Consider the following 17,178-nt stretch of genomic DNA (forward strand, 5'->3'; position numbering starts at 1 on the left):
TTTAAAACTACATCATTTTAAATGATTGACACTAAAAATTGAAGCATCTTCAATTTTATCTTCAAGATTTCAAGAAATATTCAAAAAGCTGTTTAAAATTGTACTGCCCCAGGCGAAAAAATTAGATACAGTTTATATACAATGTGAACTTTTACATTTAATATTCATTTATTTTATACCAAAAATGTATAAAACAAATTAATATTATATATAATACTTCACACTATCTATAAACTATATATAATATTTCTGCCTGGGGCTTTAAACAATAAGCATTCAAAACTAAACAAGTTGGCGAAATTTCAATTGTAAACATATTCAAAATGGATCAGTGTCGAAAATGGAAGACATCAATAAGACACAGAATTCCGAAATGTCTTTAAAGAATATCTTCTTATAACTTAACATCCCAAATGAACTAATTACTTTTTTATTTGCTTCTAATTCCTGCTGGGATCAAATCTTATACTTAAATAAAAGTTATTGATTTCTGAAGGACGATTAAAATTAAATTAAAAGTGTATGAAAACCAATGTAGCTAGTTTAATATTTATTTTGAGTTATGGTTATTATTTATATTTTATATCCCCTTAATTGAAGTATATATTTAAATTTGATATTTAGGCAATTAAAATAAGAAACGTTTAATAAGTGCTAGTAGCGCTTTTTTCGAGTTTTCAATAAAAATGTAAATGGAATTAAAACTTTCCATATATCAATAGATAACGCATAACAAAGTCTATGTTTCAAGTATGGAATGAAAATAAGTTTAAAGTCAATATCTGACAAAGGATTTCTACTCGAAAAATCTGATTTTTTCAGAGGTAGTCGAAAAGTTGATATTGAATGGATTTTTCTGAATCATTCGAACAAAAGTATGGTGTATGCAGTCGGCGTGGCGTAACGCATGGAAGTCAATTTCCGCCATAAATACTGCACAAATGTCACGTAAATATCAAACAACGGCGAATGTAAAATGTCAAACTACTATACGAATCATCTGTATTTTTAAATGATAAAAGCATTGTCTCTGTGTACGGAATAATAAAATTATTTTAAAATTAGGCTATTCTTAAAATCAAATCATATTTCTAAATATAAATCACACTTTAGCTCATATGTTTATTAGCGAAACTCTATTTTCATTTTTACGAAAGAAGGTGGGTCTTCAAAATATCTTAATAAATATATTTTTATCTCATTATTTAAACAGTTTAAAATAATTATAGTAATAATACCTGGTGTTTGATTTTTACATGTGCATATACACCATCATTTGGAAGCCACACGCAATAAGATAATTTATGCCCAAGTGGATTGTTGTTTCCTTGTAGCGGTAAAATGAGAATCCGTTGGCAAATAAATCAGTCAGGAATTTCCAAAACATTTTTAAACAAAATAGTTCATCATTAAAAATAAATAAAAGGAGGTGAAGCAATCATTTTCATTCTACTAAATTTAAGTATATCTTCGAGACTTTTCTAAAAGTTTATGAAATGTGCACCATAGATTTCTTTTATAAATGAATTAGTTTGCAAATTCTAAAAAAAAAAGATTATTCCACATTCTACACTGTTTCAATGAAACTTTTTAGCTAATTTTTATTTAGTGAAGTATTTCTGTAACAAGAATGTTTCAAAAATACATTAATTACTATGCTTTCAACGCAACTATGTCTGGGCAACAGAAATTAAATCAATACTACTGTTGGAAACGCTCGACACGATCCAGATTGCCGAAATTCTCGGAATGTATAATTTTCTCTTTCCAACCGTTTCCAAACTCACTCTCTCCCAGGAATTTAACAAAATTTATTTTTTGGCGATTACGATTGCGAATTCCTTTCTCTTATTTATAGTCAGTCAAGTCAGTCTATGTTCAGGAAATGTTGTTGGTTTTTAAATCGAAAAAAGCTGCAAGAAAAACTGCAATATATAGTGCTTTAATAAGTTAGTCAGCATTGAATTATACCAGTCAAGAGAGTCTAGTAATTTGCGGCCACATAATTCCGGGTTGAAAATGTAAAATCTCTTCTTATTAAAAGCATTAATGAAACGCATCGTATACATAAGGTTTTCCTATGTGTAGTTTTATGTATAGTAATATCTTACTGAATTTGAAAAAAATAAATAAATTTTGTGATTTATAGTGTCAAGTAAAAATAAAAACCATTAAATTACAATTATTAATTTACATGTTTCGTCATACAGTTAATTAATATGAACAAAATGTTTGCCTATAATATGGGTAGTATGATAGAATTTTGATGTCTCAATTATCAGCAAAGATTTGCTCAACATGACCTTTATTACTTTTCATATCAATAGATATTTTTTATTCATCTGATATAAGCGATTAATTATTGAAGAATGATTACAAACAACTACTTTTATTCTTTTATTATGACACTTTAATTAAAGTGATATGTTTTTATAACATAATTAATGTAAAATTCACTTAGTATTTATATAAATACTTTGTATTATGGTTTTTTCTAATAAATATAATTGCCTGCAGATATCTGTATAAAAAATAAAAACTGATATTTTAACTAAATTTAAGCAGATAACTAAGGCATCGAAATTATATTACGTATTTCCCATATATCTAACGAATTTTCAGAATAAATTACAGAAGTTGGGCGCCCAACGTATATACCGAAGCGTCCAAAGCAATTATTATAATCTAGTTTCATTTAATTTCACTGGACTCTAAGAAATAATTTTCATTAATAATTTATAACGAATAATACAATAATTTATACAGTTACGGAAAACTAAAAAGGATTCACATTACCTGTTTTAATTGAAAAAAAACTGAAAAGAATTAATACAGTGAAACTCTTCTATAGTCCCGATTTCGGGGCTGATGGTGGGTGGCCACTAACTCATTATAGCCTGCTCGGCTTTTGTTTGTACACGCCTGACTGCTCGCCTAAGTGACAGCCGAAGATCCCGCGCACCCCGCGCAGCACCTGTTACACCAACATGTGGCGGCGTCAATACTCGGAAGGGCTATAGAAGGGAGGGCTATTGAAGATTTTCACAGTATTTAACAAATCTTAATTTAATTATAATTTAATTATAATTATAATAATTTAAAATTATGAAAAATTATAATATTTGGTTGAAATTCGAATTACCTAGTTGAAAGTTCATTTTTTGGTTAAATATTAATCTCTTTGATTCAAAAATTAAATATGTATCATTTTTAATTACAAATTCGACTATTTATTTGGAAACTGATCTTTTTTAGTTGAAAATCAACTATTTGGTTCAAAATTCATGTATTTTGTTGAAAATTTACATTTTCTAATTTTTTGTTGGGTTTAACTATTTTTACAGTCTCAATCATGAGACAGAGTGTAAAATTCATTTACAATTTATGGCTATAATTCCTCTAAAGTTTAAATCACAGTTTTCGATTTGAGTTATAATATTTATTATATTCGAAAAAAATTTGTTAAAGTGTACGCATTAAACGTACGAAAACAAGCGCGAGAACGTACCCGCGTGCCCTAGGCGCGCTCAAACTTGGCGCAAGGAGAATGTGCCCGCGCAGCGGGCATATTTTTTATTTTAAATTCAAATGATTTTTGGTTAAAGATTCATCATTGCGTAGTTGAAAATTCAACTATTTTGTTGTAAATTAACAATTTTCTTGCAAATACATATTTTAGGGGTGAAAATTCAAGTGGTTTTTTAGAAAATCCGTAAAATTTTGCTTAAAAATTCAACCATTTAAGTGAAAAATCAACTATTGATCAATATTATTATTATATCAATAATATAATTTCTGGATATGTTATTTTACTAATATTTATTTGAATTCAGATTGATTGGCCTTTTTATCACGATTGTTAAAAATGTCGCATTTTCGAAAACTTTTAATGTGATTCCTGGTTAGAATTTATATTCCTGGTTAATTCAAAACTTCCCCAGTTAGTAAATACCCTGCAATTTTTTAAAAGGAAGATAACTTAAGTATACCATCATAATATTCGATTAATTGCATTATTAGAGTCTGGGTTGATAACATGGAAAATGTAGCTGATCATGTAGTAAGGGTCAGTTATAGCAACTTGTGCAGAAAAAAAGAAAAAGTAGAAAGATTTGCACGTTTTCTAGTTACCTAATCCATTTTCTCGGTCGAAAGGAGACGAACAGTTGGTCATAAATCGGCTATTCTTTACGTAAGGATTAAAGAAAGTCGTTATTTCTGGAAGTCAGACATACTCGATTTCAATTATGTATTCTGCATTTATAAATAAGATCATCTGAATTGAATTGTTCAATCAGACGATTCAACTTCCTTGTCTACACATTGGATTCCTTTTCTTTTAATGTTTATCATGCAAATGCACTTTTTATGCAATATGAGAAAATGAAGTTAGTTACTTCGTTCATGAGAAATTTTTTTTTTAATTGACAAGCGTAGCCATTAGGAAATGCTTGGGAAACTTAAATAATTACCATGTTAAAAATATGACTGCCGTTACTCAATACTTAGCTTAATTCAGTTTTTCAAAGTTTATCCGGCAAAAATTATCAGATTTTTATGAATAAATGCTTAATTTCTTTTTTTTTAAACTTTATAAGATTTCACCGTATCAGATTTTAAAATTAATCTTTCATTTTCTAACTACAGACATTTGTTTCTAAAATTTATTTAAATTTACACATTTTCCAAGTAATAATAATATATTTTCAATTTTTTCTCATGAATAAACATTTCTTTCTTAGGATATGTATTGAGCAACAAGAAGCAACATTTTTTAAAGTGGTCATTAGGTAATGAAGTTATCAATTAAAATGATATAATATTATAAAATTTTGAATCAATACTTAGAGACAGAAAAGAATTTTTGAAACCAAAATAATATCTTTAGTGGAACTACAGAAAATTAAAAAAAAAACAGTTCAAGAAGGGATCTTCTTTAGAGGTAATGTGCGTTTTACCATAACTCAGTTTATCTACTTTATCGGCAGTACAGAACTTTGTCGGTAAGCTACGGTAAACATTTGAACCTGCTAATAAATCCTTCTTTACCAAAGCATGGCAATAAACATCTAAATTAACTCAATGCTAGGAAACATCTATACCGACATTTTATTATGAAAGAAACTGTTTGAAACATCTTTATAGTAGTACATTAATTTTTGTATCACTTGATCGACCTTCTGTAAATAATGTTTCAAAAATTAATATTAACTTCGTATACCATATGGGTCACGTTATTAAAAAATTAACAGGGTGGCCGCTTTAACGAAGCAAAAAATGTTCAGTCATTTTCCGTTTTTCCTCGGTTTGCAAAAATTTACCACGGTCATTGAAATTAAAAAAATAAACTCTTAAAAATGAATATTTTTTTACTTAAGTAATAAAAACTGAACTGCATATTGAAGCAATTAAAGTTGAAATCTTGTGAGTTTTAAACTTTTAAAATTGAAGCTTAATTTTTGAAGCTTTTAAAACTTTTCAGTTAAAGAATTTTTAATTAATGCCGTTAAACTGCGAAATAAAAAATTCTGATCTTCCATAAATTGATCAGTACCAAGATCCTGGTTAAAAAATAGAAATCTACTATATGTTATCATTTCCACTGTTCTAATTGTCCTAAATTGAAGGATGAATCAATAAATTTGTAATCTTTCAAAATTACATTATCTTTAGTCATTTTGAGTTAGAAATATTAAATTTGAAGAATTAACTTGTCTTTAAACTGAACACTTTTCAAATTAAAAGTTAAATTATTTTGATTTTTATTAGTTTCAAAAAATAGTATTAATTATTAATTTGAAATTAAAATGAATTATTGTCCCATTGTTATCTACACATAAAAAATTCAACGCTTTCACTTACAAAATAAAAATAATAAAATTGTAACATTTAAAGTTTAATTTTAGCATTCTGAAATCTGAATGTTCAAGAGCCTCTATTTACAAAAAATTCAGTTTCAAATTGTTAAGACCTGAATTTTTCAAATATTTAAAATTTCTAATTTTGAATTAAAAGTAAAATATTAAGAAATATAAAACATTTTTCCTTTTTCTGACCTTTTCTTGCACAAAAAAATGTTGCTAAAGTAAGGATTGGGTAAGTATCACATGGCCTCGATTTCTGTAATTCTGGCAATAACATTTTCGCGAGTTTTTTGTGTGAAAAAATGTTAATATGACAAATTTCAAAAATAAATATTAATGTTTGAATTTTTTATATAATGACCCGTTAGTTTTTGCATTCCAGAAAAAAATCAAGTACTTAATGCAAATATAGATAAAAATAACCCTATATGAATTTCTTTTAAAAAATTTAATTAAATAAACTGAGTCTACTGATTTTTGATAGTATATTTTGAATTAACAACAGAAGGTTCTAAATTACTGTATCGATATTTTCAGAATTATTAGTTTTACTTTTACAAGACATAATTTTTTTAAGCAAACAAATTTTTAATCAACCGAACAAAACGTGTGAAAAAAATTAGTTTGTGTGAACTATCAGATACGTTAATTTAGATCCATACTTTGTTATAAATGGAACAATATATTAACGAATTTAAAAACGTTTTTTGGGTAATTTTTTTATTCTTACTTGAAAATGAGATTTAAAACTGTTTTACATTTTCAAATAATATTTCAATGCATGTTATATCTATTATTTACCTAATTTAATATATTTTCAATATCAAAAGCAACTTAGTGAATGTTCAGCCCATGGAATTATACCCTGCGAAGACATTGGGCCAAGTAACAGTTATAATTTTGCACTGCTGCCGCTTTATGGTATATATCATAAAACAGACATGTAAGCGCTCACACTCGAATAAGAGAGCCCGCCCTGATTTTCCACCTTTACAAAGATACCGCTGCAAAGTACTATGGATGTATTAACTATGGGTGTATTTATTGGCTCTTATTTTACGAGCATTTTGCTTCAACATAGGTATCAATGAGTTTGCTTCTTAATACATGGAGGGTTTTCTCTAGAAAACTAAAAAATTTGATCATTGCTAGATGATAACAGGTCACCGAAGGTTCGTCAATAGGTCATTCAACGAGTCTCGAAGCCGCGAACAAACATGTCAGATACAGTACTGTAGTATTCCTTATATGAACAAACTTCTTCTCAAATAAAAAGAATACACACATTTTTTTGAAACTTGATAAACCGGTACTGGCAGGTCAGAAAAAGGTTCAACAATAGTCTCCAAGTGCGAACAAATAGACTACATATCGTATTGTTATATTTTGAATACCAACAAAGTTTTCCTCACAATCCATGTGACCTTTTTTTTGAAATCTTTAAGCTAAAAACATCTACAGTGAAACCCTTTAATAGCCCTCCCTTCTATAGCCCTTCCGATAATTGATGACACGACGCTGATTAACAGGGGCTGCGCGGGGTGCGCGGGGTCTTCGGTTGTCACTCAGGCAAGTACTCAAGCATGGACAAACAAAAGCGGAGCGGGCTAAAATGAGTGAGTTCCCACCCACCGTCAGCACAAAAATCAATGCTATAGAAGAGTTTCACTGTACATCAAAATGCCTGATCTAGCTCAAAATCCTATCAGAACTGGATATCAATCGAAGATACATACGTCCAAATTTCATGATTACAGCTCTTTTATAATTTTCGGGAAATTCGAGAAGAGTAGTCAAATTATTCCTTATTAATTAATCTGGTGTTGATTAGTGGAGGCCTTAAACATTTGTTTGTATTTGTTTGTATCAATTTCTATGTAAAAATGTATGTTAAATAAATCCCTGTTAAAGAAACACATCATTTAAAAATCTACAAGAAAGATGAACGATCTTTTTAGGTGTTGGTGATTTTTCCCCTGGCAAAAATATGTTAGAAAACATTTTAATTACTCTGGGAAATCATAAATGTAAACACAATATATTTTTTATAACTGAGTTTCATGTTCTTCCAAATTATCTTTATCCAGCTGGCTTTAAAAAATCTCAACAAAGAATTTGTTCTAGTGTATATTACAAGTGAAAGAGCCTTGAATTTAAAAAATATTTCTTACAGCCCGCTGAAAAACCATAATTTGGAAAAATAGACAAAAAATAGTTTGTTTTTTTAAATTTACTGTTTTTACATTTATAATTTCACAGCCTTATCAAAACTTTTTCTATTGTATGTGCATGTGATTTTTTGAACACATAATTCCCTTAAACAAAAATTATCGCTTCGAAAACGTTAATTAAAAAGCTGTAAGCATTTAGCGAGAAAGTTAAGGGTTCCAAACATATTGGCATATGTTCACGAAAATATCAAGACTATGAATACTAGTTTTCCACATAGCTCAAATTTCGATTTAAATAATTTTGCTTTTTCGACCCACCTTAATGTACATGTGAGAAAATATACAATACAATACAATACAATACAATACAATACAATACACTACAAGTGGATTATCTTCACGAAAACATGTAATGACGTAATGATTCCATAAAATAAAAACAATAAACATAAATGAAGAGATAAATTATCATAATAAATATTGCAAGCTATAAATCATTGCATAAGTATTCATAAAAATATTACGAAGCTGCTCCGTACTGAACTAAAACCTACTCAGAAGAGAAATATTGAAATTTTATTCAAGAGTGACTTTCATGTACCTTTGACCACAGTTCGATACCAAACAGAATTTTACAAAATGGTGTTTTGCATACTTATTTCATTTTAAAATAACTAACAAGTTATTTCCGTTTTACCTCAAACTTTACAATAAAAATTAGTATTTAGGAACTGGAATAAGTCTAAATGCAATTTAATTCTCTTAAATCTTCTTAATATAAAATACATATGTATCTTTCGAAGTTCTTCTGGTTGAGAAGATATTTCTTTTGTATTGGTAGATAAAAAAACTTCAGACTCAAATTGAAGACCGTTATTCCCGATTCATCATATCTAGAACATGAGAACCTCACAAAATTACTTGACGGATATAATAATTTTTGTAGTCAAACTGCGGTTCTGAGATCCTTGTAAACTTACCTCATAAAATTAATGTGGACATTCAAAACATCTAATGAGATGGACGCCATAAAATTAACTTTATTACTGCAAATTGTATAAAAAAAGTGAACCGAAGCCTATAACTTTTTCTAAAAGAAGACATATGTAACTTGATTTAATTAAGTAATTTTCATTTTATTTAATCCTTTCTATCAGAGGAGACATAATCATCTCTTTCATATATTTAGCATTCTAAGAAAGGTTAAGAAATTTAAAAATCACTGGGAATGTTTGAAAGCCACAAGTGCTCTGAACATTTGTTTAATCTTGTGAAATATTTCTATTTCAATTACATTCTTGAGCATACATTAATAAAAAATGATCTAATCTCTCTCATATCATTTTCCAGGAAATAAAAAAGATGATCTGACCACTTAGGGGCCTTCAATAACATGTGTTAACAATTCACCACATTCAGATTTCAGACTTCGCACTCTTTCCCCTGTTCCCCTGTTTTACCTTTTTTTCTTTTTGAATGAATGATCATAACCCAATAAGAAAACCTAACTATTTTGGGTTAAAAGTTAATTTTTTGGATAGAATATCTAATTGGATATTTTTGGTTTAAAATACATTTTCGTTTGATTAAAAATTCTACTATTTCATTTAAGATTTAATTTTTTTTTTCTTTTTTTTTTTGAAAATGCAAACTTTATATTCTGATTGAAAATTACAGCATTTGGTTGAATATCGAACTCTTATTGAAAATTCGGCTTTTTAATTGAGAATTAATTTTTCAACTATAAACGTAACCATTCCATTATTAGTTGAAAACTTATATATTTAATTGAATATTGATATTCGCTAGTTGAAAATTCAATTATTTGGTTGAAAATTTATGTATTTTGTTGAAAATTTGTCATGTTTTTCTAAATTAAACTGTTCTTTATTTCAAATAAAAACTTTTCTCGTTTAAGTATTCATCATTATAGTAGAAAATTAAACCATTTTGTTGTAAATTAACTTTTTGGTTGAAAATTGACATTTTTGGGCTGTCAATTCAAATGGTTCGTAGAAAATTCGCATTTCCGGCTTGAAAATTAAACTATTTGACAGAAAATTAACTTGTTTGGTAAAAAATAATATTTTAGGGCTGAAAGTTCAACTGTTTTGTAGATAATTCGTCTTTTTCGGCTTAAATCTTTGTAAGTTAAGAATTTAGCCATTTGGTTGAAAATTCAACTTATTTGTTGAAATCGTCTTTTTTGCCGTAATTCAACTGGTTTGTAAATAATTCTTTTTTATTGTATTCGAAAAAATTTGCCTTTTCGACTTAAAAATTGAACCAGATATTTGGTTAAAAGTTCAACTACTATTATTTTTTTAATTTAGACTATTTTTTTTTTAAAGAAATTATTTCCTATTTTCGAAGAAAATTAATATTTCTCCTATTCCCAGAGAAATTTTGACTATGAATAATATTTTAAATAATATTAATAATTAATGTGCAGAATTCCTGAAAATAAAACTAATAATCCAACGACCAAATTAAGACAACCACAATAAAATGTTCCTATTGAAATTTGAAAAAAAAATTTCCTAAAAAAGAAAACAATTTTTGGTGACAAAAATAAAAACTAGGAAAGAAAAATAAGAAGGCAACAACACATTTTTTTATTTTGATTTGATAATAATAAAAAATAAAAGACAAAAGAAATAAAAAAGAGAAGGATGGGGATTTGTTTAGTTGCTTTTTCATTTTTCTTTCCTCTCGTTGGATTCTTGGTTTTATTTTCATGAATTCTGCACATTAATTTCAATATTGGTCGTTAAATAAGATTTAAAAATAAATGTTAATCTCATTTAAATTTCTTTAATTTTAATAATAATATTTTTCTTTATTCTTTATGCATTACTGATGAGCATTGTTCACCGAGATTGTTAACGAGGGGTGACGGGGGCGATGGAGGGCGCGGGGCGGGGGGAGGATGCAAAGTTTTCCGAAAATTGGTAGCGATTTTTATGGACGGCCCCTATCTCTCTTCAGAAATTATCATTTGAAGATTTCAGCTTTGATATAGCTTAAACTCTTAAAGGACACCACAGCAAAGAGAATAATAATTCATTGGCACTCTTAACGAAGCCAACGTGCGTCCGGCATGTTTATCCGCCTTTTTCGTCGACGAAAAGGCAATGTTACAGACAGAGAGACATGAAAATTTATCGCTCATTATCGCTTTCCGAGTTGTATAGAACTATCGCCTACCTACAGGGACTAACGGGACCTTGCTTAGAAGGGCTGGAAATAATGATAGATGCTGTAGTCACTTATGCCAATAAAAGTAAACTTTTGTATTTGACAAAATACACTAATCAATACAATTATTAATTTAAAAACTCGCAATGTTTAATCTTAAGAGTGTTTATTCGATAGATGATTTTAAATTTCCGGTCATCCCCTGGTTCTCTCCAATCCAATTGTTAATTTTTCCCAGTCAATTTAAGAGAGTTCAAAAGAGTTAAACGAGTCTAAACGATTTTTGAAGATTTCAAGAGATTTCTAAATAATCTAAAAGATTTGAAAGATTTCTGATTTGGAACAGCACATTGTAGAAAAAGTTTACAGTTCTTAGTTGGAACATCAGATCATCATAGTAATAAGACTTAAAATTCTGATTTGTAACAACGAATTCTCCAAATTTATTATATTTCTGAATCTAAACAGGGATTTTTTTGCCAACAACTATTTTTTCTAAGGAAAATAATAGTCATTTACGAAAATTCCCTGTTCTACAATCTAAATCATAATTCTCTAGGTAATGAAATCCCCTATTGAATGAGAAAGTATCAATTGTGAAAATTATAATTCTTGACAGAAATTCCCAGTCCATCTCGGCAAAAATTTAAAAATTATAATTGCCCAGGAAATTCCCTATTTCAAAATAAAAAATGATCATTTTCACACTAAAGTGAGAGATTTCTAACAAGAGTTACATTTTCAAACAAGAAAGGTTTTTCAAAGTTGAAAGAAAAAAATGCAATCGAATTGTTGATTTATCAAGCCAAAAAGGTCAATATTTTAATTTTTAACAAACTAGTTCAACTTTCAACCCAGTAGTCAAATAACTTCCCGTTCCATGTCAAAAATTATCTGCTCCAAAAAAAATTCTAATTTTTTACGAAATACCCATTTTCCAAACTAAAAATTATTATCATTCTTCACAGGTATTTTTTTATATTTCATTTATAATAGTTATAATAACAATTCTTTTAGAAAATTCACTGTTCCAAGTCCAATTTAGGCCAAATTCCCGGCCATTTCCCGTAGAAGATTTTTTTTGAAAAAAATACTCTATATTCCCTTAATTGAGTTTCTCTTGGAGTTTCTCGTGCAGATTCTTAAAATCAACTTCTAGCTAACAGAAAAAAAGAACAAACAATAAAAAGTCCAAGCTAAGAGCTCAATTTACTGACTCTTTATCTAAAAGCAACTCGACCCTGTAATTGTCGGGCATGGACGTGAGAATCCTCTCTGAATCTGCTGCGAACCTGACGAGCAGTAACTTTAAAACGAGCTTTAAAACCATTTTCTCGGCACGTTTATTGCACATGGAAAAAAAACGCATCGAAGTAGAACTGCTGGATTTTTTTCTTACTGTTACTTTTCTCTAAAGCAGAGGAAACCAGAAGAAGATTAACTAACGGGTTCGTATCGTTCGCCACCTGTTGCTGCACGAGATTTTGCAGATCTCTGTTTTACTATCTTTTCCGAACTTCGCATACACCTATGAATAAAACAAATCGATATAAACTCACCTTTGACTGCGATTCCTCCAATGACTTCTCATGACCCCCAATACTGCGATTCTGTAAAGAAAAATACAGTTTTAAACTTTGAAAATAGAAAATAAGTAGGCCAATTTTACATGTACTTCTCGCAGTAATAGATAACTATCAAACATGTAATATGCCCAAGTGATAAGGTGCACTTTTCAAAAATTTTCGAGCAAAACTACTTTTCAAACATTCACACACGTTACATGGACCGCGATGAAAGTCTTTCAACTCCCGGTTAGATCGGCTGGCAGCCAGAGTAACCGTAAACTTCATTTTCAAATTCAAACAGGGATTCGAACGAAATTGGGTCATTTTTGGATATTTGCCACTTATTCCGATAAATTTAAAAGAATTTGGCTAAAAACTAAGTTTTGTCTAAAAAATTATAGAAGCATAATGAGCCTACGAAGGCACAATGTCAAAACTATGTGTTAACCGTATTTTATATGGAAAAGAACGAAAAGGAACGTAACGAAACTTTCGTTACGTTCCTTTTTGTTTCTTTCCACATAAAACTTTGACAAAACACAAATTTGACAATGTGCCTCCGTAGCTGCATTATTTTTTAGTGACTTTTCATATTTAGCATTATTTTCAGGTAAATTATATGGAATTTTAAGAAATAATTGGCAAATATCTGAAAATGCCCTTTAATTCCGTTCGAATCCCTGAGTTCAAAAGCCAGAATTTTAATCTTGTAACATTTTTAATGTCAAACAAATTCGGAACTGAATAAAACAATTTCAAATTTCATTACTTATTTCAACCAAAAAAGATGGCATTCCTACTATAAAATATAAATATTCAATCTAAAAGGACGTATTTTCAACAAAACAGTTGATATTTCGACAAAAAATATTACTATTTAATAAAATAGTTGAATTTCTAACAAAACTGGTTAACTTTCTATCTGTAAAGACGAATTTCCAACCAAATAGTCGTATTTTCAAATAAAGAACATTAAACTTCAACCAAAAACCATTTCATTTTCAACAAATTAGTTGAAATTTCAACCAAAGAGTTCAATTTTCAAGAAAATAATTAAATTTTCAACTGAAAAACAATAAATTTTCAACCAAAAATGGAAAAGTTACACTTTCATTAAAAATTTAAAACAAGAAATTCTTAAAAAAAAGGAAGTTTTAAAAAAAATCACATTTGCAACCAAGGTGATACATTTTCAAATAGAATTATAAATCCGAAATAAAAAAATTAATTTGCGAATTTTATGTCAAAATGTTTAATTTCAAGCCTAAAAATATCAAATTTCAACAAAAATTCCAATTTTCAAATAAAAAGTTGCATTTTTATCCAAAAAGAGAACCTTTTAACAAAGAAGATCAAAAATGAAAAAGGTACATTTTCAGTTTGAAAAATTAATTTTAATTAAAACATATATATTTCGACTTTTAATCAAGTACTTAGATTTTCAATTAAAAAAGGTCAAATATAAATCGAAAATTGAATAGTTAATTTTCAGTTAAATAAGTTAATTGAAATCCAGAAGGAAAATTAAACTTTAATAAAATAATTAAGCTTTCAACTAAAGGGATGAAGTTTAACAAGAAATACAATTTTTGGTAACCAATTAATTCAACCTTCAACTAAGTAGTTGAATTTTCAACCAAAAAACATGAATTTTTAATAACATAGTTGAATCTTCAATCAAACAAGATTAATTTTCAACCAGTTTTATTTTTAACCAAAAAAGATGAAATTTCTACGAAGAGAGATTAATTTTTAAACTAAACTGATGAATTAAAACATCCTGGGTAGCCATCCTGATTAGCGCTTTCAATTTGTAACTGCATAAGACCTTGCTGAGATTTTTTTCCATTTTTTTTATTACATTTTTTTTAGCAATTGACTATCAGTTTTTTTAAATCGAGCAAAAAAATTCATTTTTAACTTTTTTTCGTATGTAAAAATTGGGATTTTCACCCTACATCAATTTTACTTCGAGAAAAGTTTTTTTTAAATATAAAATTCCCATTTTTTCTACATTTAATTAAACCTTTATGTTTGGATTATCACTGTTTTCATATGAGATAAAAATAAAAAATATAAAAATATTAGATCCAAATTTCAGAAATGCGTTTTATTGGCTTAAACTAGTTGTTTTTAACTAATTTATGTCTCTGTATAAAATTATTGTCCAGTTAGTTTTAGAAGTGGATCAAAATCCATTCTATGGTATTTTTAATGTTTGTGATTCCTTCTTTTTGTCTGATATTGTCACGATCCAATAGAAGTGAGTAAGAGCTCGACTGTACTTTCTTTTTTTATTTGAACAAATAACGAAAGGTATGCTACTCATCGTATGTCCATATTTTCCTTTCTGGGGAAGCACCACAACATTGATAGGGGGTTTTTCCGGTTGCAAACTTGGAGTTCTACCGTTTGATCTAACCGAGAATTGAAAGACTCATGCATCGCGCGACCCATGCAACGTGCGTGGATTTTTTAAAGTCTTTTTCCTCGAGAATAGCTAAAAGGCGCATCTAATTACGTTAACATATTATCCGTTTGGTCATTACTACCTGTTACTGACAGAAATATAAATACAAACAAAATTCCGGAGAGTGAAGGTTCCCCTTATCAGGGAAGAGATTCCAGACACTTTATGTTTGTGCTGGACAAAAAATAGAGTTTGCTTACCCCCATTTAAATAGTAGTTGCTATTACATTACAAGCACAAAAAAATTCTACATTGAAAGGCGACCAACGCTACGCGGAGACCGAAGTTCACTAACGACACCATCTAATGGTAAGGAACTTTCGAGTGATGCGATATGTAGAATAAAATCACTTTTTGTCTCGCTTTTTGTATTATCTCACCTCGGTTGGTTTCCTGCTGATAGCGTCCACTAGCAGTCTTCAAAGCAAAACACAGTAGTGACATCAGAGCTTTGGAGAAGAATAGAGCGAACAAAGAGATCAGAGAGTAAACGAGTGATTTTAGTTGTGAGTTTCACGAGGGACTTAAAAGAGACGCAAAAGTAATAAATACGTGTTCAATAGAGAAAAGTAAAATAAGACTCTATAATGAAAACAGAAACTATTTCATCTAAGACTAACTTAGACAAAGCCGAAAAACCGATTATGCAATTGAGACCATGCGTCAGAGTGGGGCCTGAGGGAGTGAGGGGGTCATGCATAAATTACTTCAAGTTTTTTCTGAAATGTTGAACCACGTACCCCCCTTGTAAGGAACTCTAAGTTTTGACCTTCCCCCCCCCCCATATACTAAGTAATTTTTTAAAGCTAAATTTTTGTGTGTATTTATTAAGGGGTCATCCAAAAATAACGTAAGACGATTTGGGGGATGGGAAAGTTTGGTCAAATCTTACTATTTCTTATGAATTAACAAAATAGTTCCATTTTCAACCAAGTACTTCAATCGAACCAGAGAATACGAATTTTCAACAAAATAGTTGAATCCCCAACCACAATAGATTCATTTTCAATCAAGCAGCTACTATTTGAATCAAGAAACATGAAATTTTTGTACCAAGAGCACCATTTTAAACCAATAGAGATTTTACAGTGATATAAAAAATTCATTAAAAATGTTTAAATTTCAAACCAAGAAGACCAGCTCCCTAAAAAAGGTGGATTTTTAACCAAATAGCTGAATTTTCAACCAAGAAGATTAATATTCAACCAAAAAAGATGAATTCTTAACAAATGCATCAATTCTTTACCAAATAGTTTAATTTTTAACCAAGAAGATTAATTTTAAATACAAAAAAAAACTATTTTTAACCAAGTTATATAAATTTTCTACCAAATAATTGAATTTTCTACACAAAATTATTGCATTTTCAATCCAAAAACATGAATTTTCTACATTTTAGTTCAAGTTTCCACCCGGAAATACGAATTTTCAACAAAAAAAATTACTTTTGTCCGACCGCCCTGGAAAACGTGCAATTGCCTGTACGTGAAGCAGGCATAATGCGGCCGCAGCCCAGCGACGTTCGCACATGCGCTCTCCGCCGCTGGGCACACATGAATGTTTACGTCCGCTATATCAAACTTTACGCCCACTACATAAAATTTTACGCCCGAACGAGAAAACTAAATTTATCTTAACAGAAGGGAGACTCCCTTCTGTTAAGTACGCTATTTCTTCCTTTCACTTATAATTTAAAATTGTGAAGAACGCCAAACATTCTTGATATGTATCAAATGCTTGTTTTCAAGGATGGTAGGACAAATAGTATCGTATGTAGCAAAAGCTTAGGTCAATTTTTCCTTCTTTACGCCCTCGATACACAATGTACTATTTTCACCAATCATTTAAATTTTCAACTAATTACGAGTAGTTTAATTTTTAACAAAACAAAAAAACGAATTTTCAAC

At 29.1% G+C, this 17,178-nt stretch overlaps 1 protein-coding gene across 2 annotated transcripts in view; it reads right to left on the minus strand.

Moving 5' to 3' along the window:
- LOC117176050 (dentin sialophosphoprotein-like) overlaps nt 1-17,178 on the minus strand; it is a 209,391-nt gene that overhangs the window by 50,928 nt on the left and 141,285 nt on the right. For both annotated transcript variants that reach the window (XM_033366043.1, XM_033366042.1), the window contains one exon: nt 12,793-12,843. In XM_033366043.1, coding sequence (XP_033221934.1) covers nt 12,793-12,843 — 51 coding nt within the window. The remainder of the gene's footprint in view (nt 1-12,792; nt 12,844-17,178) is intronic.

Source organism: Belonocnema kinseyi, chromosome 7 (genome assembly GCF_010883055.1).
Source record: "Belonocnema kinseyi isolate 2016_QV_RU_SX_M_011 chromosome 7, B_treatae_v1, whole genome shotgun sequence".
Lineage (NCBI taxonomy): Eukaryota > Metazoa > Arthropoda > Insecta > Hymenoptera > Cynipidae > Belonocnema > Belonocnema kinseyi.